The following is a 21,991-nucleotide window of genomic DNA, read 5'->3' on the forward strand; positions in this document are numbered from 1 at the left end:
TCTTTACTTGTTGCCAAGTGTTATTTTATCATAGTTGTACTTAGGATCTTGATAGCTTTTTAAAAACCCTTTAATATGTGTGTTAAATCATTGTTGTTTTATGATATAAATTTTAAAATAGATCTAGGTAAACTATATTCATGCATACATTTACTGTATTGAGTATTTAATGTAAAAGATTTTCTTTTCTTTTGAAACTATAATAATAAACATTTGAGTAAGTTTTATGTGGACTTCCACGTTGCTTGTGATCCAAGCAAGATGGTTGGGGTTTGATGACACGAGCCACCGATAACCTGTATGTACCTTTTTATGTTATGTGTCTGCTTCGCAAGCTGATTGTAGGATAAAAATGCTCAAGGTTGTGTGCCTCCGTGTGTTTCAAAAATACACTGCTAGCTTCACATTTAGCTTGTTAAATGTGAAGATGAGTCTCCAGGGATTTAAATTTTTGCATTTTGAAACTATAACGTGTATTTGAAAATACAACATGCCAAAAATACAAATATGTATTTCAATAGAAATGAAAAAGATTAATTGAAAATATAATGTTATTGGGAGTGAAATAACGTGTAAGTTAGTTACAGGAACTAGAACATTCACTTTTTGAGAGTCCCAGTGTTTCCGTTTTCTCACACGTAAAATGAAGCGATGATGGTGCGTAGCTCTTACAACGTGGAAAGTGGCACATGGCACTTAGTGAAAGCTGTTGTTATTATCTGAGGTCTTCTTTATTTTCACTGTTATTATTATTTAAGGGAATTTAGAACTAAGATGAATATGATTCATACTTACTTTCACTAATACCTTATGTTTATACTTTTTTTCTTTTAGGTTCTTGCTCGGGTACAAGAGCCTTATATACTTACCAACAGTCTTTCTGCTGAGTTCCATTTTTTGGATGTTTATGACTTGGTTCATCTTATTCTTTCCTGATATCCTTCAAGTTTACATTTGAATGCATATCTCATTTAGCTTTTAAAAATGGCTAAAATTTAGATACTAGATGAGATCCAGGGAATGCAAATCAAATTTATATTAATTTAATGGTCCTGATTGACTGTGTTTAATGTTGGAAATCTACTGAATTCTGGACATGATCTCAGGGTACACTATGGAAGCAGCAAGTGTTTAGTATTAATTACACATAGGAAGGAAACAGTTTAACAATATATTAAAACAGTGAATGAATTATGAATTATTTAGATCCATAAAAATTACTGTATTGCCTTGAGGTTCTCTTTAAGGTCAGGTGGTTCTTTTAACTGGTCAGCAGTTATAGTCATTTAATAAATCTGGATACCAAGATTACCTGTATAGGTGGAATACTGAAGGAAATGTGTCCTCCTCAGCAGTGGTCAGCGCAGTGTTATTATCCAAGGCAGTGATTTTCAGTGCACAGTAAAAATAAATTTGCATTGCCACCCAAAATATATGTGAGACAAAAGCACATCCTAATATGTGCTTTACTCTAATATTTTTGTTTTTTATTCTATTTCCTTTTTAAAAAATGCGAGTCATAGGCCACTTAAATCTTTCATGACCTACTAGTGGATGGCAACTCATAGTTTAAAAAAACAACAACTCATCCAAGGGATTGGTTTATCACTTGAGGAGCAGAGCCCAGGCCAAATCCAGTCACCTGAAAGTGAGGATAGGGGTTGCTGCTGCTGCTGCCAAGTCGCTTCAGTCGTGTCCGACTCTGTGCAACCCCATAGATGGCAGCCCACCAGGCTCTCCCATTCCTGGGATTCTCCAGGCAAGAACACTGGAGTGGTTGCCATTTCTTTCTCCAATGCATGAAAGTGAAAAGTGAAAGTGAAGTCGCTCAGTCGGGTCTGACTCCTAGCGACCCCATGGACTGCAGCCTACCAGGCTCCTCTGTCCATGGGATTTGCCAGGCAAGAGTATTGGAGTGGGTTTCCACTTTCATGCATTGGAGAAGGAAATGGCAACTCACTCCAGTGTTCTTACCTGGAGAATCCCGGGACGGGGGAGCCTGATGGCCTGCTGTCTATGGGGTCGCACAGAGTCGGACACGACTGAAGCGATTTAGCAGCAGCAGGAGCAGCCATTGCCTTGGATAGCGGTTGCTGCTGCTGCTGCTGCTAAGTGGCTTCAGTCGTGTACAACTTAGTTAATAGCTGTTTATAGCTCCCATTAGGAAGGAAGCATTTTCCCCAGTTTTCAGAGTTCCCACCTCTTTCCAAGGCTCCTTTCTCTCCCTCAAAGGGCCCTAGGAAGCCACTAAAAGCCTTGCTTTCCTTACAGGCCAGGAAAAGGGATGTGGTGAAAAGACGTGTACCTTTAAGCATATTCCTTTAACTCTGTTATTTCTCTTTCTGGGAGTGATATACTTGAAAAGAAAGAATACTGCTTATAAGAGAGATGCGTTCACTCAGTTTATTTTTTCATTGGAATAAATGTAAAGTGAGAGAGGCATATGAGTTCTGAGTGCATTTATCACCCTTCATTATAGCATGTTTTTACTTTAGTGATGCTCTTTATTTCTGAGCGTTATCTCTAGTACTTTTCAGATTCCTTTAAATAAATGGCATAGTATACCATGGGGGTCATTTTGACTTTTCAAAAGATCTTATTGCATTAACTTTCATCTCAATTATTGATTTGAGGTCAGCTTTTTTTTTTTTTTTAATTTTATTTTATTTTTATACTTTACAAAATTGTATTAGTTTTGCCAAATATCAAAATGAATCCGCCACAGGTATACATGTGTTCCCCATCCTGAACCCTCCTCCCTCCTCCCTCCCCATACCATCCCTCTGGGTCGTCCCAGTGCACTAGCCCCGAGCATCCAGTATCGTGCATCGAACCTGGACTGGCAACTCGTTTCATACATGATATTTTACATGTTTCAATGCCATTCTCCCAAATCTTCCCACCCTCTCCCTCTCCCACAGAGTCCATAAGACTGTTCTATACATCAGTGTCTCTTTTGCTGTCTTGTACACAGGGTTATTGTTACCATCTTTCTAAATTCCATATATATGCGTTAGTATAGTGTATTGGTGTTTTTCTTTCTGGCTTACTTCACTCTGTATAATAGGCTCCAGTTTCATCCACCTCATTAGAACTGATGCAAATGTATTCTTTTTAATGGCTGTGAGGGCAGCTTTTTAAGCACTGGTCTTATGACCACCATTTAATAAAGGCTTGGGTGATATTATGTGATACAAAAATACTTTATCATTTATAGAAGTCCCAAGGCTAGTAAATGTTTTGGTAATTGATGTGGTACTGAAAGGGCTGACTGATATTTTTATTTACCAATTCATACACAGTGGAGTAAACATAGTTTAAAAATTGTGTTTCTTGATGATTTTTTAAAATGTGGGTAACTCATGCTCTTTCATATTTTGCATCAAAAAAGTGTGGTAGTTTTTACATTGAATTATTTCGAGTTTGTAGTGTCAGTATTAACAAAAATGTTACTCCATCATAGTTTGAAAACCTCAATTACAGAGGTATTTAGTTAGTACTCAGCTGAGTTTACTGCTGTTCAGTATTTGTGAAGATGTCATAACATGAGAAGGACTGATTTGATTTCCATAGCTGGACAGAATCTTAAAAGATGTTGGAGTTGGCAGGAAGGTATTTTACTGACATGTACAGCATGAAGCCAGTTATTCTAATAAGCACCCAGGCTGCTGCTGGTGGGTCCAGGTCAGTCAGTAGGTGGCGCCATCAGATCAGTGTTTTCCAAGCTGAATGCTAAATGCTATCTGAACTGCCTTCAGTGTGCACTGAGGTGCTGCCCTGAAAAGACCCATCTTGAAGGTGTAGACTAGTGTTGCCATGTCTGGATTGCATGGGGCCTCCACTCCCACAGCCGCTTTGCCCATCACGGGAAGAGAGCCTGGGAACATTGTGGAAGGAGTGTGGTCTTTGGAATCAGACAGAATGAATTGGAGTTCTGGCTTTTTTTTTTTTTTTCCTTACTAGTTATTATGTGAAGTGAAGTGAAAGTCATTCAGTTGTGTCTGACTCTTTGGGACGCCATAGACTGTAGCGCACCAGGCTCCTCTCTCCGTGGGATTCTCCAGGCCAGAGTACTGGAGTGTGTTGCCATTCCCTTCTCCAGGGGATCTTCCCAACCCAGGGATTGAACCCAGGTCTCCCACACTGCAGGCTGATTCTTTACCTGCTGAGCCACGGTACCATTGGGCAAATAATTTTATTGAATATCAGTTTTCCTATAAATTAGGGATAACAGTACCAAGTTCATCAGGTGGTTGCATGTATTACTCTGTTAGGATGTCTGTAAAATGCTGACCATAGTCCCCATTCTGTAAATAATAACTATTATTTTATTATTATCAATTACTCTTATGAACAAAATCTATGTGGAAGGTTATATGTTGGAATTTTAAGAGCAGCTCTAGGTTAGCTCTTGAGATGAACAGTTTCTTTTAGTGCCTTTTGAGTGTACAGCAAGTGATATGTGGCTTTTATGAGGTAGGTTTGAGAGAAGGAGAGAAGGTCTTACTGCTCAGTTTGGAGGTTAAGATTAAGATTCAGCAAAGAGATGGTGAACCACTGAACATGACGTTTGGGATTCCAGCTATAGCTGAGTTAAGTTTAAGAGGGATAAATATGTGAAATCCTAATACTGAGTTTCAGACAGTCAGCGTGATACAAGTGCACATCGTGATGAGAATGACACAGCTTCAGATCAAATGAAAAAGAGCCGGGAGCTTTGACTAGCAGCCAGGTATCTGTAGTGATGCGGCTTTCAAGGAAACCAGTGTATCGTCTAGTAGTATTAGGATGTGAGTGTCCAGGCAAAAGCCTTCAGCATCTCACGGTCTACTGCACTGGTCAGGACACACCTGAGATGTGTTTGCTCTGTTTCACATTCTGTTCTTTTGAAAAGAGACAGTGGCGAACAGAGGAACACATGCAGGAAAGCGTGTTGTACAAGCAGTGATATTGCTACTTATCCTGGAGGTGTAAGCTCTGCCTTCCAATTTCAAGTGCCTGAAAGTCTGTCATTTGGAAGCCAGTGCATTGTACAGAATGAGCACTTAATAAAAATGTTGGAAGCAGCTCCTGTAGCATCTGCCTATAGGGCAACTGTAGTGTAGATCTACAGTGTAGATATAAAAGAGCTAAAGAACGAAAACCAGTTAATCCAAGTTATAAAATGGCAGATCTCAGATCCATGTTGAGAAATATTTTAGCTACAAAAGGGTCACAGGCTAACTGGGGAGGTTAAATTGTCTACAGATAACTATAATCCAGAGCTGAGTGCCATAGAATTAACATTCTTGGGTTCAGGGAAGGGAGAGAATCCTTTTCCACAGGGAAAGACCTCAAGTGAAAGGAAGGCTATAAGGTCTTGAAGGCAGTTAGGACTTGGACATCCTAAAAGTATGATTTTAGAAGTAGATGGGGAAAGTGGGGAACACTTGAGAGCAGTGAACCATACAAAGCAAGGGCATGGGAACAAAGAATGCTTGGTTTTTATGTGAGGGAATATAGTGAAGGGATCCGTTTATTTGGAAGGAGAGAATCCATCAATTTCTGCAGGATTTGTTTTAAAGATTATTCGGAACAGGAGCCCCAAATTTGTTCCACTCAGTATATGAGATTATCCTGTGATTCAGTTGGAGGTTTTTGAGACTGTGTCATGTATGTTGATCAGGATTTTAGGGGAATGCAATTTCAATTTCACATAGCTTTTTTTTTTTTTTGGATCTTGTCTCTCATAAAGCCAGGCCCATCTGCAGATAAACCAATAAGCTAAACCAATCATTCCTGCCTACTGGAACCAGATGTGTTTGTGCTGGTTTTTTGTGGGTAAGAGCAGTGCTTCTCAAACTATAATGTGCGTGTGCCTCCCCTAAGGATCTTGGTAAACTCCAGAGTCTGCTTCTGCAGGTCTGGGGTGAGGTCTGGAGCTCTGCCCTTCTAGTAAGCTCCCAGGTAAAGCCATTGCTGTGGGTCCACGGACCACACTTTGAATAGCAAGAGTTTAGAGTTTGTTCTGTGGCTACGTTTTTCCACTCTGAAGTTTAGCACCAGGCAGCTTGGCAACACCTCCGAAGGCAGATATAGTTACCGTGTCAATATAATGATTTTAATTGGACAAGGAGAACTGGTTTACTGCTGGCTTATTGGTTCATTATTGCACATTCATTTGTCCTTCCCTGGAGCAAAATTTTCCTTTTTGATACAAAAGGATTTGAACCACTTTAAAAGCACTTCAAAGTGGGTAATGTCTATCTTTGAAACACTTTATCTTAACTTATCCATAATATCTGCCTTTCCAAATAGTATCTAATTTGTAACCACTTAGCAAGGAGAGCAATTTCTTTGTTTCTGAATTAACTCAGCCTAATACAACTACAAGACTTATGTTATTAAACTTCCATTAAGAAATGTTTGCCAGCATTAATCTAATATATAGGGAAATATTTTTAATTAGAATCTCTGAATTCAGTGATTTGTTTCTTTGAATAGTTTTGTTAAAATTTATTAGGTGACCAGAAAATACTATTTTAGATGCGCACAAGAAAGGCACAATTACCCCATTAGATATGAATTTGTTTGGATCTGGAAGGTTTTTCAGTATTTAGGAGGTTCTTCATATACCGCAACTATTCCTCTCAGTCTTTTATATGAGTTTCAGCTGATGAGAAGAGATAATTATTAGCCAACTGTGAGCAAATTCCTATAGGAGTAGACCATAGGGTGGGACCAGGTTTTAGGGTTAGTCCACGTAGTGGTGTGTGTATGTAGGAAGGGCAAGAGTAGAGTGCCGAGTGAAGAGACTCTTAAGCGCCAGTGATGAAATGTGCCTACATCACAATTAGGCTGTTCTTACTGGAAGTCTGATATGTTCCTTAACTTGGCTTTCACATGTAGCAGGCACCCCTTTGTATTTCGTTTTCATTATCAGCATAGTAGCCTTCCTCTATTTTTTCTACAAGACTTGGACAACTGATCCAGGGTTCACTAAGGCTTCAGAAGAAGAAAAGAAAATGGTGAGCTTTCTCTGTAATGTTACTGGTTTGCTTTGTAGAAGGGTGTGGTAAACCATGTCGGTTTTTACTGTGACTGCATCTCCAGTGCCTGGCAGCTAATCAGTCTGTTAGTCGCTTCAGTCATGACAAACTCTTTGTGACCCCATGGACTGTCGCCCGCCAGGCTCCTCTGCCCATGGGATTCTCCAGGCAAGAATACTGGAGTGAACTGCCATTCCCTTCCCCAGGGGATCTTCCCAACCCAGGGATCGAACCCGAGTCTCCTCATTACAGCCGAATTCTTCTGAGACCCAGGGAAGCCTGGCAAATGATAGGTGCAGCGTAAATGTGGAATAATTAAATCAGCAAACAGATTTCTTCACTGTCATTTATTTATATGAACGTTTAAAAAATGTTTTTATTTTCCATTACAGTAATATACCACCAAGACTTTTTCAGATATAATTTCTGTCAGTAGATATGAGTTCCTGCTTCTTTATAATAATACTTAGGTAATGATCATACAGCTTAAATTCCCCTATTAAATATATGGAGAGTATCTAGAATGAGGCCAAGGGGAGTCCTCCTCCTTACTGGCTGAGGAGATGCCCTTTCTTGTCCTCAGACTGAAATTGTCAGGAGTCACGGTGTGTCTCCCATTGCTCATGAATGTTAGAAGTTGGGGAGATTGTTGTTTTCTCTGTTATCTAAAGCCAGTATTCCTGAAAGCCTGCCTTTGGAACTTATAACCATCAATTCTGATGTATAGGTGGTTTTTGTTCCTTTTTTATGAGTGTATAATGTATGTGTTTATTTTTCTCTAGCATATTATAACTGAGAGATCATTGCCATTCATGGAATACAGGGAGGGGGTGCAATTTTTGTGCATTCTAATTTATTGACTGTGGTTGAAAATGCAGCCTTGAAAAGTCACATATATCAGGCACAGAATGATATGGTGGCAGGTCTTCTAAATTGCTTTTCTAGCTATTGCAGTTTGGAGAGAGAACTGTGAGAATGGTATATAACCATGCATCATCCATTCCCCCAGTAAAAAGCAAATGTAAGGTCAAACTTAATGTCTTTCAGAGTATCATCACCCTTGCAGAGACCGGCTGTCTGGACTTCAGAACATTTTGTACATCCTGTCTTGTGAGTGAGTCTTTTCCTCTATAATTCTTTTCCCATAGTAAAAGCAAATTCTTTGTTACAATGCTCATGTAAGCATTGTTCACATCTTCCTGGTATATTTATACACCTTTCTTTTTACCAGGTATAAAATTGGTTTCTTTTAAATTTCGCATTGCTGTCAGAACAATTTTCTGCCTTGAACATATAAGAGAATGATGTTTATAATCTCTTGAAGTTGCCTATAGTTGAATCTCTTTGTGTGTTTGGTTTGCCTTTTCCTGCCATGAAGCATATGTTAGAACTAACTTGGAGTCTCAGGATCATGGTGACCCTAGAAACCACCTAGTGAAACCTTTGATTTAGCAACTGAGGATTCATGGCCTAAAGAGAGGAAGTAACTTTCCCCAAATTACTGACAGAGCCAGAAATGTAACTCGTGTTCGCTTTCTCTTAGTCCGGTACTCACCCTGTTGTGTGGTCCTGCCCCATTTCCCCTTCGTCGGTATCAGTAGGCTCTGGACTCCAAATCCCCTTGTTGATGGCCCAATTAAAGTAGACACCCAGAAGCAAGAGCAACAAGGCCTTCCAGAGCCTGAGTGAAGTGATGATCACTATAGGATTATTTGTGCCAGTGTGTCTTTATAATTTAGAAACAAGATTTTGCTTTTGATTTGTTACCACTTTGGGATTCTGATATCTGCTTTTTGCTCTCTTAATTGTTGCCTTAGATAAGGAAGCCATTAAGGTCACTCCATTGCCACGTGTGCAACTCCTGTGTGGCTCGGTACGATCAACACTGCATGTGGACTGGACGGTGCATAGGTGAGAGTGTCAAGTTTCCATCTGAAGTTTAGCTCTCTTTTCATTAATGCATGTGACTCAGAAAAAGCAGTAAGCATCAAAGGATCTAAGCATCTGTAGCTCTTGCTTGTCAGAGGATCAGCTCTGTGGTCTTAATACTTTCGGAACACTGATTGTTGAGGTTGATAATAATTTTAAAGCACCTTTATAGATAGTATCCTATTTGATCATGAGAGGTTGATATTACTATCTTCATTTTAGAGTTGGGAAAAATACTAAAGGTCAAATTATTTGCTTGAGTTCACTTTAGTAGTATCAGTTTTCCACTCCAGATAGCATGTTCTTTCCATAATTTGTATCTTATCCCTTTTAGTCACTTTTTCTCCTTGCCTTCCAGGCTCAGGTAGGCACCAGAGCCAGAGATGGCAGAGGTCTGGGGTCTGCCTTCCATGGGAGTATTCATTGTCCTGATCTGCAAGCCCTGGGTTTCCTCTGAGCCTTCACAGTAAAAGGCAGGGCTTTATTATGAAGAACTTCAGAGTCTCATGAGTCTTCAAGGGGAGGCTATGCTTGTAGAATCTTGATGAACAAAGGCACCTTTCCGTGGTGCATTTTGATGTTCTCTACTATCAGGAAGATCCCCTGGAGAAGGAAATGGCAACCTACTCCAGTATTCTTACCCGGGAATCCCATGGACAGAGCCTGGTAGGGTACAGTCCATGGGGTCACAAAGAGTCGGACATGACTGAGTGACTTACCACTTCTGTGAGCTTTTGTGTTTACAGAACAGGTGAAGAGATCATTCCTGTGTTCCCAGGCTTTGTGGACCCCATCCCACCTTAGGGATGAGATGAATAGCATTAATGACAGGCAGCTTTGAATGGCAGTGGGAAAACAATAATATAAGCCCACATATTTTTATCACACCGTGTTTGCATAGTATTTTCATTTATATCATCCTCTTTGGTTGCCACAGGCTTGTGAAGTAGACAGAAGAGAGATTTTCCTCATGTTACGAGAACACTGAATCAGAAGTTAAATGACCTACCTGTAGTCACACAACTTGTCATTTGTAAATCAGGGTCTCCTGATTCCAGTGGGTGTTGTTCCTTCTGCTGGGCTGTGAGAAGCTGGGAACATGATGGTGGCTAAGGAGCTTTGTGTCATTAGCGTCAAAATGCTGCCATTTCCAGCATGGGGAGGGGGCAGCACATGCAACAGCAGGGCTTGGATACCTGGCGCCCTCACCCTTCCCTTGCTTCTGTAGACCTTTCTCAGGCATCGCAGGTTGCCCCTCTTCTGCTGTATCCAGTTCCCTCCAAGGTATCTCTTGCCCCTGTTTGTCTTCTGGGTTCTCCTGGTTGAGTCAGTCCTTGATGTCCAGAAGTCATACTTGTATAAACTCATTCCATGGAAGGAAGGAAGAGATGGTATGATTCGCCCCAGCTCCTGCCCACTCATCTCCCTCCAGCACTGTAGAGGCCATCCTAGGGCTGCATAGGATTTACTTAGTAAGCTTTGTTCTCTCCAAAAAAAGTGTCTTCTTTTAGTAAGTATTGAATAAATATTAGTTCAGTTGATGTGGACATTTGAACAGGACATATCAAAGCTGTTTGGTTTGGGTTTAATGGCATTTAAAAGCAAAACAACAGCTTAGTTCTTTTTTACTTTAGTGAAAGCTTTTGACAGAAAATTGTTTAATAAGACCTTGTTCTAGAAAATCATTGTAAGAAAGTGTTAAATATGTTGTTTTTCTTTTTTGATGTAGGTTTTGGCAACCATCACTATTACATATTCTTCTTATTTTTCCTTTCCATCGTGTGTGACTGGTTTATATATGAATCTTTCATCTGTAAGTATACATTTTTCTTATAGCAGATTTACACACCCACACTCGATACACTGTTTCTTGTAAACTCTTTTATATCACATTGTGGCTGGATGACTATAAACCATGCCCTAATAAAAGTGAAATGAACGTCCTTAAAGACTGTCTCAGCATCGGGAAGCTGTAAGAAATGCTAGGAGAGGTTAGTTGTCAGTAGTTTGGAAGAGATTGAACTCTGAAGTGACCTTGATAAGTTTGAGAAGTGGTCAAAAATAGACTCATATAAGTGCAGATTTATCCCTCAGTGAGATGAGTAAAAATCAGTTGCTCAAGTACAAAGCAAGGGGAAGTGATAAGTAAATAAAATAGGGGGGAAAAGTTGGTGGTAGAGAGGTTGAGGGAGTGGGGTGGAGGTGGTCATAGTACTTAAGGCATGGAACTCTGAAAGCTCGTACCATTTGATAAATATCAAGTCAGGACTTAGAACTGAAGGGAAAACAGTGACAGTGATTGAAAGGTTGGAAATAATAACTTGGAAGAAAACAGCAGATCACTTATTCTGCTTCTCTGAGAAAGGAAAACAACTTTTCAGTAGCCGTGCAGAAGGTTGTCAGTGGCTGGTGGGGGTGGGGGGGCTCATGTAGGGAGTGACGTCCAGCTGTTCCGAGGTGATCGAATAAGAACAGCGTTTAAATTGAAGCAAGGAGGATTTTGGTTAGCTCTTAAGAATTGCATGCTTGTGCTTTTCAGACCTAGGAATAGGCTATCTAACTGGAAAAACTTAAGAGAGCTTATAGTTTATTTTGATTTTATTGGTTTAAGAGAAAGTGAAGTCATTCAGTCATGCCTGACTCTTAGCGACCCCATGGACTGCAGCCCACCAGGCTCCTCTGTCCATGGGATTTTCCAGGCAAGAGTACTTGAGTGGGTTGCCATTGCCTAACTGTTTATTATTTATTTATTCTGAAGGTTTTAGGAGCATTTGGTTCTAGAGGCAGAGGCTTTACTGCTGATCTGTTTCCATCCACACTCCCGTTACATTCATGCTCAAGTCTTAGATTTTGCCAGTAGAATACAAGTCTATTGCTTGAGCTAAAATGTGGAATGATTCTAGCAGATGTGGAAAATTTATTCCTACATTTTTTCTTTTCCTCTTTAGCATCCCAAGTCCCACCACTCCTTACTCCCCCAACCCCACTCACCAGCTGGCTTTCTCTAGGTTAAATTTTGTTTAGATTTTGAAAGGTAATTTTTCCCATGCTGTCTGCAGCCTCTCACATCTCCTTCCAGAAACATCCAGTATTACAAGTTGTTTGCTGTTGTTCAGTCACTCAGTCGTGTCAGTTGTTGTGGACCCATGAACTGCAGCACACCAGGCTTCCCTGTCCTTTACTGTCTCCCGGAGTTTGCTCAAATTCATGTCTGTTGAGTCAGTGATGTTATCTAACGATCTGATCCTCGGCAACCCCCTTATCCTTTTGCCTTCAGTCTTTCCCAGCATCAGGGTCTTTTCCAGTGAGTCAGTTCTTCACATCATGTGGCCAGAGTATTGGAGCTTCCTCTTCAGCATCAGTCCTTCTAGTGAATATTCAGGGTTGATTTCCTTTAGGATGGACTGGTTTGATCTCCTTGCAGTCCAAAGGACTCTCAAGAGTCCCTTTTGTTTTGTTTAGAGATTGTTAATTGATGTTCATGAAATGGTCTGGTTTTAGCCCTGCCATAGGCATGGAGAGGGCCTCCAGTTACCTTGACAGCCCTGTTTCTACCAGACACCTTTGGTGTCTCTGATCACTAGGGAATGCTTTTGGAGCTTAGCGTAACCGTCACCATCGCAAATGGAGCTGAGTCAGAAGGTTGTGATCCCTGATCTCAGTTCTTGTCAAAGACCATCAGTAATCCTGAGCACTGAAATTTTAAAACTGCTTAGATTATTATGTCCTGTGGTATAATAAATTAAAGATTTTTTTTTAAAAAATGCTTCTTTCTGTTGAAAGAGCTGCCCTTTTAAAGGCCTGAAAATAAAGCATATTCCTGGAAAACCTTTTGAAGCTGGGCCCCTGGACCAGCTTGTCCCTTGGACTTGATCCTCAGGGAGAGGAGCCAGATTTTACTCCACTCTTGTCTCTCCGCACTCTCTCTTGTCACTAAAAATAGTCACCCTTGTGCGGTGGCTGTGTCCAGCATAAGACTGTATTGATAAGGACAGAAGTAATTTTCCATCACATTCATTCTTTCCAAGCTGCTTTCTTATTACATGCATTTGGTTCTTCCCTCCTCTTTGTCTTTATTCTCTGGCTCCAAAGCAATTTTTGTATTACGTTTTTTGTTTCTTAGAAACAGTCCCACCTTACATTCACTAACAACTGTGTAGACTAGCTGAACATGTTTTGTTACTTTAATTTATTGTTTTGCTATTTTGTGACGGTCACAATATTTCTTTACACTGAACAAGAGCATCATGTTCATTTATCATTACTTCACAGAAGTCAAAAGGGAATTTTCACTCTGTTTTTCTAACAAGGCCTCATTGTCATCCCACCTTCTTTATTATAAACACTAATGCTAGAACACTGCTGTGTACCCTCCTCCTCGTGGGATCCAGTTCTAGCTACTCTGGCTTTGAGCAGCCTCTGCATTTCCCCTTTTGTGAGGTCTGTTTTCAGGGTGGACAGAGTGTCAACATCCTATGAGCTACAGGGACAAAGATTTTTAGATCATTGTTAGAACACCATAACTGTCAAAGCTATTTAAAGATGAAAATGATTGATCTGGAGCACAAGTTCCCTGTTATTACCCAGTGGCCACCTGAAAAAAATGTATTATTAGTATACATTAAAGTGTTGTATTTCATAACATAATGTATGTGGCCATTGGCAGCCATATCTTCGATAAACATGAAATCAGTCCCGTGAAAATTCCTGTTCGAAGTCATGCAGTGTTATCAAAAAAATTCCCAGAAGGGAACAGTAGACATTCAGAAGCAGAAAGAAAGTAGATATTCTTTCCCCTCAGCAGCTGTTTCCTAAGCCTGCTGTTGGAAATTATATATATATATTTTGTCTATCAGGTGTGTATGTGGAATGCATCTTTGTTTGCTGTCCTAATGAGCAGCTTTAAAGAGAGTGTAATTTGCCTTAAAGTTTTTTTTTTACCTTGATTGTTGCTCTGTGAAGATTGCCCTTAGAATGCTTCTGGCATATATTCATGAAAGATTGTTGGAAATCAAATGGGACTCCGAAAAAAAAAAAAAAGATTTTCAGGACTAAAATGGTCAGACAGTTGATAGTGAAGCCATGGACTCATTTCCTTTCTGTCCCAGGAGCTCTTAAGTGCTGCTTTGGGAAAATGTCTGAACTACTTATCGAATTGTCAGAGGCATTTATAAAACCTCAAGGTGCACATCTATACAATTCTTATTTCCTTGTCCTTTATGAATGCTCATGATGCCTGTTAGATGTCACTGATTTTTACCTTGGGCTTCCCTGGTGGCTCAGGTGGTAAAGAATTCGCCTGCAATGTGGGAGACCTGGGTTCGATCCCAGGGTTGGGAAGATCCCCTGGAGAAGGGAACGTCTACCCACTCCAGTGTTCTTGCCTGGAGAATTCCATGGACAGAGGAGCCTAGCAGGCTACGGTCCATGGGGTTGCAGAGTCGGACATGACTGAGTGACTTTCATTTTTACTACCTGGAAGCTCTGTTCCTTTTTTTCTGCCTATTCCTGCCTGTGTTCTCCCTACTGATGTTCTTGGCTTCCTGGGTTAGTGGGTCAGTATCATGAAGACCTCACTTTTGACTGACACATGAATAGATATTCCTGCAGAGAAACTGAGCTGTGACCATATGAATCTTGTTCTTTTTTTTCTTAGGGGTGTCTAACTCATGAGTCCTCTCACCTGGCTTTTCTCCCTCTGCGGGATTAATTGTGGTCCCATTGCACAAGTGCAGTCGGTAACTGCCTGCTATAGGCTGTGTTGCAGTGACAGCCAAGTGCTTATAGGATTTCTTGTGTCCTCAACAATGGCCTCTTGAGCTGAGCCCTTAATAAGAATTTATGTTCAATTCTGTAATACACCCTTGTCTTGGCTGTAACATGGATAAGATAGAGAATTTTCTCAGACAAATATTTATTGAATATATAATCATTCTCAGTTATCAAGTCCTTGAATAACTAACTTCTGGCCGGTCTATTTTATGCAGAATATGCTGATTTTAGTGATGGTTTTATAAAGGTTTTGGGTTTTATTCCTTCACTGCCAACTACCAACGCAGTATTGTCATAGCCTTAACAATACCATTTTTTAAAAAATCTTTGTTGAGGTGACATTTATTTGGAAGATAAAGTCTTTAAGTTGAGTTCTGATCTGTGCTATTATGTGTTACTTTCTCTTCTCCCTAAATAGAACGCAGCGATTTTTATCTTCTTGAAGAATGACCACTAGCTTGTTACCTTTTTAAATAACGGATCCCTCTTTTGTGAATTCACAGATTGGTCAAATCATTGTACCACAACATTCAAAGAAGATGGACTGTGGACCTACCTCAATCAGGCTGTGACCTGTTCCCCTTGGGTCATGTATATCTTTGTGTTAGCAAGTTTTCATTTCTCATGGTCAGCGTTTTTATTAATAAATCAGCTTTTTCAGGTATTTATTTATTTTCTTATAGTGCATGTCCACCAATGCTTACTGAGGTAGAGGACTTACATTTCAAGCCAGAAGACTTAGATTTAGTGCTACCTCTGTCGCTTACCCTGTGGGTCTGGGCATGTCATTTGACCCCTGAATTGCAGTTTCCTGTAAAATGGCGGTAGGGGCGGGGGTAGTAATTGCTGTCAACTCTAACAGATGGTGTAAAGGTTAGAGTAATAAAGTGTTAGTATAGGCGTAAGAGTTATCTAAGCTGACCTCTTTAACAGATAGAGGTCAGGGAGGTGAATTGAACTGCTCAAGATCACCCACTGAATGGCAAAAATCAGAACTGGTAAGTTAGGTCTTCTGACAATTCCATTCAAGGGCTTTTTCCGTCATATAATTAAACTATATGGTGTGTAAAAGCACGGTATAAACTGTAAAGCATTGGGCAGACGTGAGATGGTTATGTTCCCTCCCTTTTCCTAGCCCTGTTTGTTATCCTTATTATTATGTGGTACTTAAGGGCATGGAAGTGGAGAAGAAATGAAAGATGCATCGCTAACCAATGGATGTGGTAATTACCCTTGCAGAGAAGGTCATGACCATTAGAAAGGTCACGCTCCAGGGCAGTAGCCACCACCTTCCGCTTTCTGTGAAGCTTCTGTTCCTTCCCTGCTGCGTGCCTGCCTTTAAGAGCATAACCTAATTCCCATTGTTGCTATGGCCTCCTTCATGGAATGGACAGCCATGATCAGGCTGAGCCAATTACTGCCAGACCTCAGATAATTAGAGCATTACTCAACAAAAGCAAAATGTATTCCATTTTTATGAAGAAGTAACCAATTCTGCAATAATAATAAAAAGTAAAGGAAGGAAAAGGGGGAAAATGCTGAAGAAAGGAATTAAGCTGATAATACTGACTGAATTGAGGTTTCTGAATATTCGTCCTAATCTCCTATCTGACATCTACAGCCTCGGGCAGTAAGAATGGATATTAGCAGGACTTCCCTGTTGGTCCAGTGGTTAGGACTCCTTGCTTCCACTACACAGGGTGTGGGTTTGATCCCTGGTATGGGAACTAAGATCCCACATGCCATGTGATGTGGCCAAAAAATAATTTTAAAAAAGAATGAATATTAGCATCAATGATTATTAATATTGTAATAATCATTTATAATGTGTGTATGCTCAGTCGTGTCCAACTCTTTGTGGCCCCATGGGCTGTAGCCTACCAGGTTCCTCTGTCCATGAAATTTTCTAGGCAAGAATACTTGAGTGGGTTGTCATTTCCTACTCCAGGGGCTCTTCCTGACCCAGGGATCAAACCCTTGTCTCTTGTGCAGGTGGATTCTTTACCACTCGCATCACCTGGAAAGCCATAATCATTTATAAGTTTGTTCTAAGAGTCCAGGAAAGGAGAAAGAAAATTAGAACTGATGTCTCAAATCCTAGGTTCTGCCTCTAACTCCACCTCTGACTAAGTAAATGTATTAGTCACTCAGTCGTGTCCGACTCTTTGCAACCCCATGGACTGCAGCCTGCCAGGCTCCTCTGTCCATGGGATTCTCAGGCAAGAGTAGTGGAGTGGGTTGCCATGCCTTTCTCCAGGGGCTCTTCCCAACCCAGAGATTGAACCTGGGTCTCCTGCATTACAGGCAGATTCTTTAACATCTGAGCCACCAGGGAAGCCCAGCCATAAGCAAGGCACTCAACATCTCTTAGGCTTAGCTTTCTCATCCGTAAAATGGACACACGAATTTGGCATAGTCTCCATCTCAATGTTGGGGAGCCCGCTGCCGGAAAGGTGCTTTGGAATACGTAAAGCATATATAAATAATATATGTATAAAATATATATATATATATAAGATATTATTAATGCAAATGATTATATATGTTTTACGTATTCCAAAGCACTTTTGCATCAGTGGCCTCACAAACATTTGAGATGGAGACTGTGCCAAAGTCGTGTGTCCATTTTACGGATGAGAAAGCTAAGCCTAAGAGATGCTGAGTGCCTTGCTTATGGCCATAGGGCTCAGTTAGAGGCAGAACCTAAGATCTGAGACATCAGTTCTAAATTTTTCTTTCTTCTTTCTGGACTCTTTAAAGAAGTACAAGTATTTGAGGATATAATATCTTTGCTTTTTAAAAGAAAGTTTGTTTATACTCTCTAAGGCAGGAAAGTGGGCTCAAAGTTTTGGATAATTTTCAAATATGAGAATTCAGAGTAAAGTTGTTTTCTTAATAAACAAAATAGTCCAATTATTTGAAGTCTTTCATTTCCTAAGTGCTCTGATGAGTCATGGTTTTGACTGTAGCAAGTCAAACGAGAGTGTAGACTGCTGACAGGGACCATGGACTTGCCCATGCTGACATGTAGGGACAGTGTCAGTGCTTGGACGTTCTCATGCTGACCGAGGTGTCCATCCCAGTTCTGTCATTTTCTAAGCTGTGTGGCCTTGGACCAGTTGCTTCACCTCTTTCAACCTCTGCACTAGATCATTTTAAACATACTATCGCAAGTCCTTAGACAAGCTGAAGAGGGTGCTGTGATAATCTGTGTTTTACAGATAAGGAACTTGATGTTTGAGTTGTTTGAGAATTGGATGAGATATCTCAGTGAATAATATTGGTTTCAATGATTCTAGAATTTTTTAAGTTTCTTTAATTCTTACCCTTTCCCAAATTTAGGGCTGTCTTTATAAAGGACAGTTTTCAAATGTCCTTCACTTCAGATTAACTTTATTTGACCCTTTTCAAAGAGATACTAAGAAGCATATAGAGGTTGAGATAATTGTATTAATATTGACATTATGTTGCTTGATTCATCTGAAATTTGAATGCTGAATGTGTTGAGGATCTAAACACTGCCATAAGCCATGGCCTGAATTGCTAAAGCAATCTTTTCATGATTATCAGTCAATGCCCTCTGCTTTCTTGAAGGTTAATAAAAAGCAGACAATCCAAAAAAAAAAAAAAAAAAAGCCCAGCTACTAGATTTATATAGGAGAGTCTGGTTTTGAGCTATAAAGTCCTTTCCCTTACCACGATCCATGGTTAGAAGGCTTGGTGATATTGTCTTTGGCGAAGAGCTGATTGTTTATCAGTGTCCCGTGATGCTCTGCCAAGAGTGATGAGCCTCAGTGTGGTGGTGTGGTTTCTCTTTTTTTGCATACCTTCCAATACTCTTTTTCAGATTGCTTTTCTGGGCCTGACCTCCTATGAGAGAACCAGCCTGCTGAAGCAGAGCAAGCACATGAAACAGACATTGTCCCTCAGGAGGACCCCCTACAAGTAAGTGAGACCTATTCCTCCTGCTGGGCCTATGGAAGGTGCTGGCCTCACCGTCACCACCCGTGGCCCTGCTGCCATCCTCCCGACTGGCTTCCTGATGGAGTTGAACCTCTTCTTTCTTGGAAGCCTCAGTAACAGCAGATGAGTGGTAAGGTCATGAGCCCCAAGGTGGTAAGAATTTGGGATTTAGTCTACTGGACCGAACACAAACAGTAAGTGACTTTGAAGTTTTGCCAAGCCGGGGGATCTTTTCAGTCAAGCCACATGGTCACAAGGTTGCATATTGCTGGCATGAAGTCAGTGTGAGATAACTGAGCACGTGGCTGAGAAAGCCAGCCACAGGGCTCTCTGCAGAAAGCGTTAGATTGTGAGCTTTGCCAGGATTTTCAACCTGACTTTGTATCACCAGTAATTCTTTTAGCCCTATGGTTTAATGAGCCCACCTGTGTCAAAGAAAAGCTACTTTTTCAGGTTTGGGATATGTTCTCCTCAGAGCACCAGCTGTATAAAACCCGTCCTCTGTCAAAAATAAGTGTGTCTGTAGGAAGACCATCCTCTTATGATGTGAACGATCAGGCTTTGAAGCTTATCTCCCTGTCACATATATCGGGATCTGGAGGCTGGGAGCACTGCAGAGGTGACCCAGGGCCCTCCAGGGATTTGAACGCTTACTGCATATCTCATGAGCAGTCTATTTTAAAGCACACTCATGGTACAAGATGAAACTGTTAGGCTGTTAGACAGGGAAATCAGAGCCTGTAATATGACTGTGATGTGTGTTTAGAGAAGAGAAATTGACTTAATTGGGAAGAGGGGACCAAAGTGATAGAGAATAGAGAGTGGTGTTAAGCTTGTGTTGATTGCTTGAAACTGGCAGTGGTGGTAATAAGTCCCTTTCTCAGGGATGTAACCAGAGGAATAAATATTTAGTCCACTGAAGTATGGACCTCTTTGTGATAGAGGTGGAATTTTAAGCTGAGCCTTGAAAGACATGGGGTTGGGGAGAAGTAAGGAAGGGCATTCTAAGCCCTGGAGAAGAGTCTGAATAAAGGGCCAGAGGTGAGCAAGCTGGGGCATGACGAGTAACGGCAGCATCCCTGGAGGAACTAAAGGTGAAGCCTTGGAGCCACTTTGAATCTGGCTTCCAAATGCTGCTCAACCCAAAGGTTTGTCTTATTTGTCCTCCCTAAGTTACTTTTACTCATAGCCAGCTCTTGAGCTGGGCCCTGTCAATCTCCAGCATGCCTTCCCGCTACTACCTGGTCAGTTCCACGTGGGCAGCCCTCTGCCTGGGAAGCTGCCTTCTGAGCAGCCTTGGAACTCCTGATGGCTCTCACCAACCAGCAGCAGCACACACTCATCCTCACTCACAGATGTGTTCTCGTGTAAGATGGGGCACATGCATAAAAATGAATATTCATGGTAACTGGAACAGATAGTAGCATTCAGGAATTTAATGGAGGAAAATAAAGATGGTAAAGATATATGCAGTCAGGATGGCTCCAAAGATGAAGTGGACCTTGCCCTGGGCCTTGAGAACTGGTAGGACTTAAGAGGATGAGGGTGTTACGTGATATAAGATTAGTGAAATGTGGGTTCCAGGGTAGTAGAATGGCCCATGCAGTTGTGATCATGGGGCAAGTAAAGCCAGGGTAGCTATCACAAAAGGTATGTTTGGAGCGTTGAAACCCGAGGAGTCTTGGGGCTTTTATTGTGTAAGGCTGTGAGTACAAAGATGAGGAATTTGGATTTGAGCCTCTGGGCAGAGGAATGTCTTTAAAGGGTTTTGATTGGGAGGTGAGGAGCTGTGATGTATCATGTTTTTGGAGGCCCAGTCTCCAGTATGTAAGATGAATTAGAAGGAATTGAGAAAGAAGCATCATTTAGAGAGTTTCTTAGAGGAATCTCATCTTATTGGTTGTGCGTGTGCGTGTGTGTTTCTGGCCTGTCTGGCCTTCGAGATAGTCCAGGCCTGAATTAGAACAGTGGGAATGAAAAAACAAAAACTTAATAGTGGTGGTGATCCTTCCAGTAAGTGAGGATCCAAAATGAACTTAAGTTGCCAGGAATCTCAAAATAGGGATTCACGTTCAGAAATGGAGCCAAGCTTCGGTTTTAAGGGTCCCAGATTCAAGGAACGGTCTGATTCACCTCTGGATTTCTGTGGGATCTTAGAAGGATTGTATTGTAAATTCTCAGTGCACATTTAGGGTTTGAGTGAATGTTTATCACGTGCTAACAGGAAATGTAAGTCGTGCTCTGTTCCTTTCTTGGCAGCCTTGGGTTCACACAGAACCTCGCAGATTTCTTCCAGTGCGGCTGCTTTGGCTTGGTCAAGCCGTGTGCAGTAGACTGGACTTCCCAGTACACCATGGTCTTTCACCCGGCTAAAGAGAAAGTTCTTCGCTCAGTATGAAGAAAAGCAGCCCGTAACTGTCACTTTGATTTGTTTGTACTTACATCGATGCTCTGTGGTCTGCAAGTGAAATGAAGATTTAGAGTTCACCTAAGCGCAAAGAAAAGCACAGGTGGCTTTTAAAGCCATCTGGTAAAAACAGAAGTTCTCAAGAAAGCATTTACACTTTTTCAGGTTTAGTAAGACGGACTGTTCCTGAACAATCTTAGCCAACGTCTAAAAAGAACTTTTATATTTTTCATGAGAAAATGCAAGTTCCTTTTTTTTTTGGCAATAATATTCACCAATTATGGAGAAAGTGTGGTATTTTCACATACTTTATTGGCTGTTTCAAAGTAGTGCTATTCTTTAAACTTGTAATTTTTGATAAATTATTTGTCTTTGTTTTATCTATAAATATGTAAAAAAAAGTATTTAAATGGATGTACCTGTTTTGCTTTCACATGTAATAAAACAATTTTTTTGTAGCTGAGATTTAGTTTCTGAAACTTAACACTTCTTGAATCTTAAGTTAAGAAAAGGTGTATTTAGGACTGAAGAAACATTCCCAGTTCCAGGAATGAGGTAAGATCATTGTTAATACAAATAAGCAAGTTTTTATTTCTTTTCCTGTTTTACTTAGAAAATTGAACATAGGAAGTATTAAAGACTAATTAGAATTTTTAGTTAGTATCTTCAAAATATTAAATGGATATGATGGTAAATGCTAATTTCCCCCTTCTGGAGGAAATGCTAGTTCAACTTTAACTCTTGGTATTATTTATATGCACACACACACACACACATATATATACACACACACACAGATATATACACATCCCTGGACATGGCGCCTACCTGCTGAAAACCCTGCCTTTGCTTCCCATTGCCCTGGGGCAAAAGCTAAAATTCCCATCATGCC

General features: G+C 40.7%; 1 protein-coding gene across 2 annotated transcripts in view; it reads left to right on the top strand.

Annotated features, from left to right (window-relative positions):
- Positions 1 to 21,560, top strand: part of ZDHHC13 (zinc finger DHHC-type palmitoyltransferase 13) — a 52,700-nt gene extending 31,140 nt beyond the window's left edge. Inside the window, exons 10-17 of one of the 2 annotated variants that reach the window (XM_055581331.1) lie at positions 835 to 935; positions 6,883 to 7,007; positions 8,076 to 8,138; positions 8,846 to 8,939; positions 10,687 to 10,770; positions 15,233 to 15,390; positions 18,577 to 18,674; positions 20,952 to 21,560. In XM_055581331.1, the coding sequence (XP_055437306.1) occupies positions 835 to 935; positions 6,883 to 7,007; positions 8,076 to 8,138; positions 8,846 to 8,939; positions 10,687 to 10,770; positions 15,233 to 15,390; positions 18,577 to 18,674; positions 20,952 to 21,090 (862 nt within the window). In that variant the 3' untranslated portion in view covers positions 21,091 to 21,560. The remainder of the gene's footprint in view (positions 1 to 834; positions 936 to 6,882; positions 7,008 to 8,075; positions 8,139 to 8,845; positions 8,940 to 10,686; positions 10,771 to 15,232; positions 15,391 to 18,576; positions 18,675 to 20,951) is intronic. The other variant, XM_055581332.1, reaches the window with a different exon arrangement.
- Positions 21,561 to 21,991: the final 431 nt, after the last annotated feature.

This window comes from Bubalus kerabau, chromosome 5 (genome assembly GCF_029407905.1).
Source record: "Bubalus kerabau isolate K-KA32 ecotype Philippines breed swamp buffalo chromosome 5, PCC_UOA_SB_1v2, whole genome shotgun sequence".
Lineage (NCBI taxonomy): Eukaryota > Metazoa > Chordata > Mammalia > Artiodactyla > Bovidae > Bubalus > Bubalus kerabau.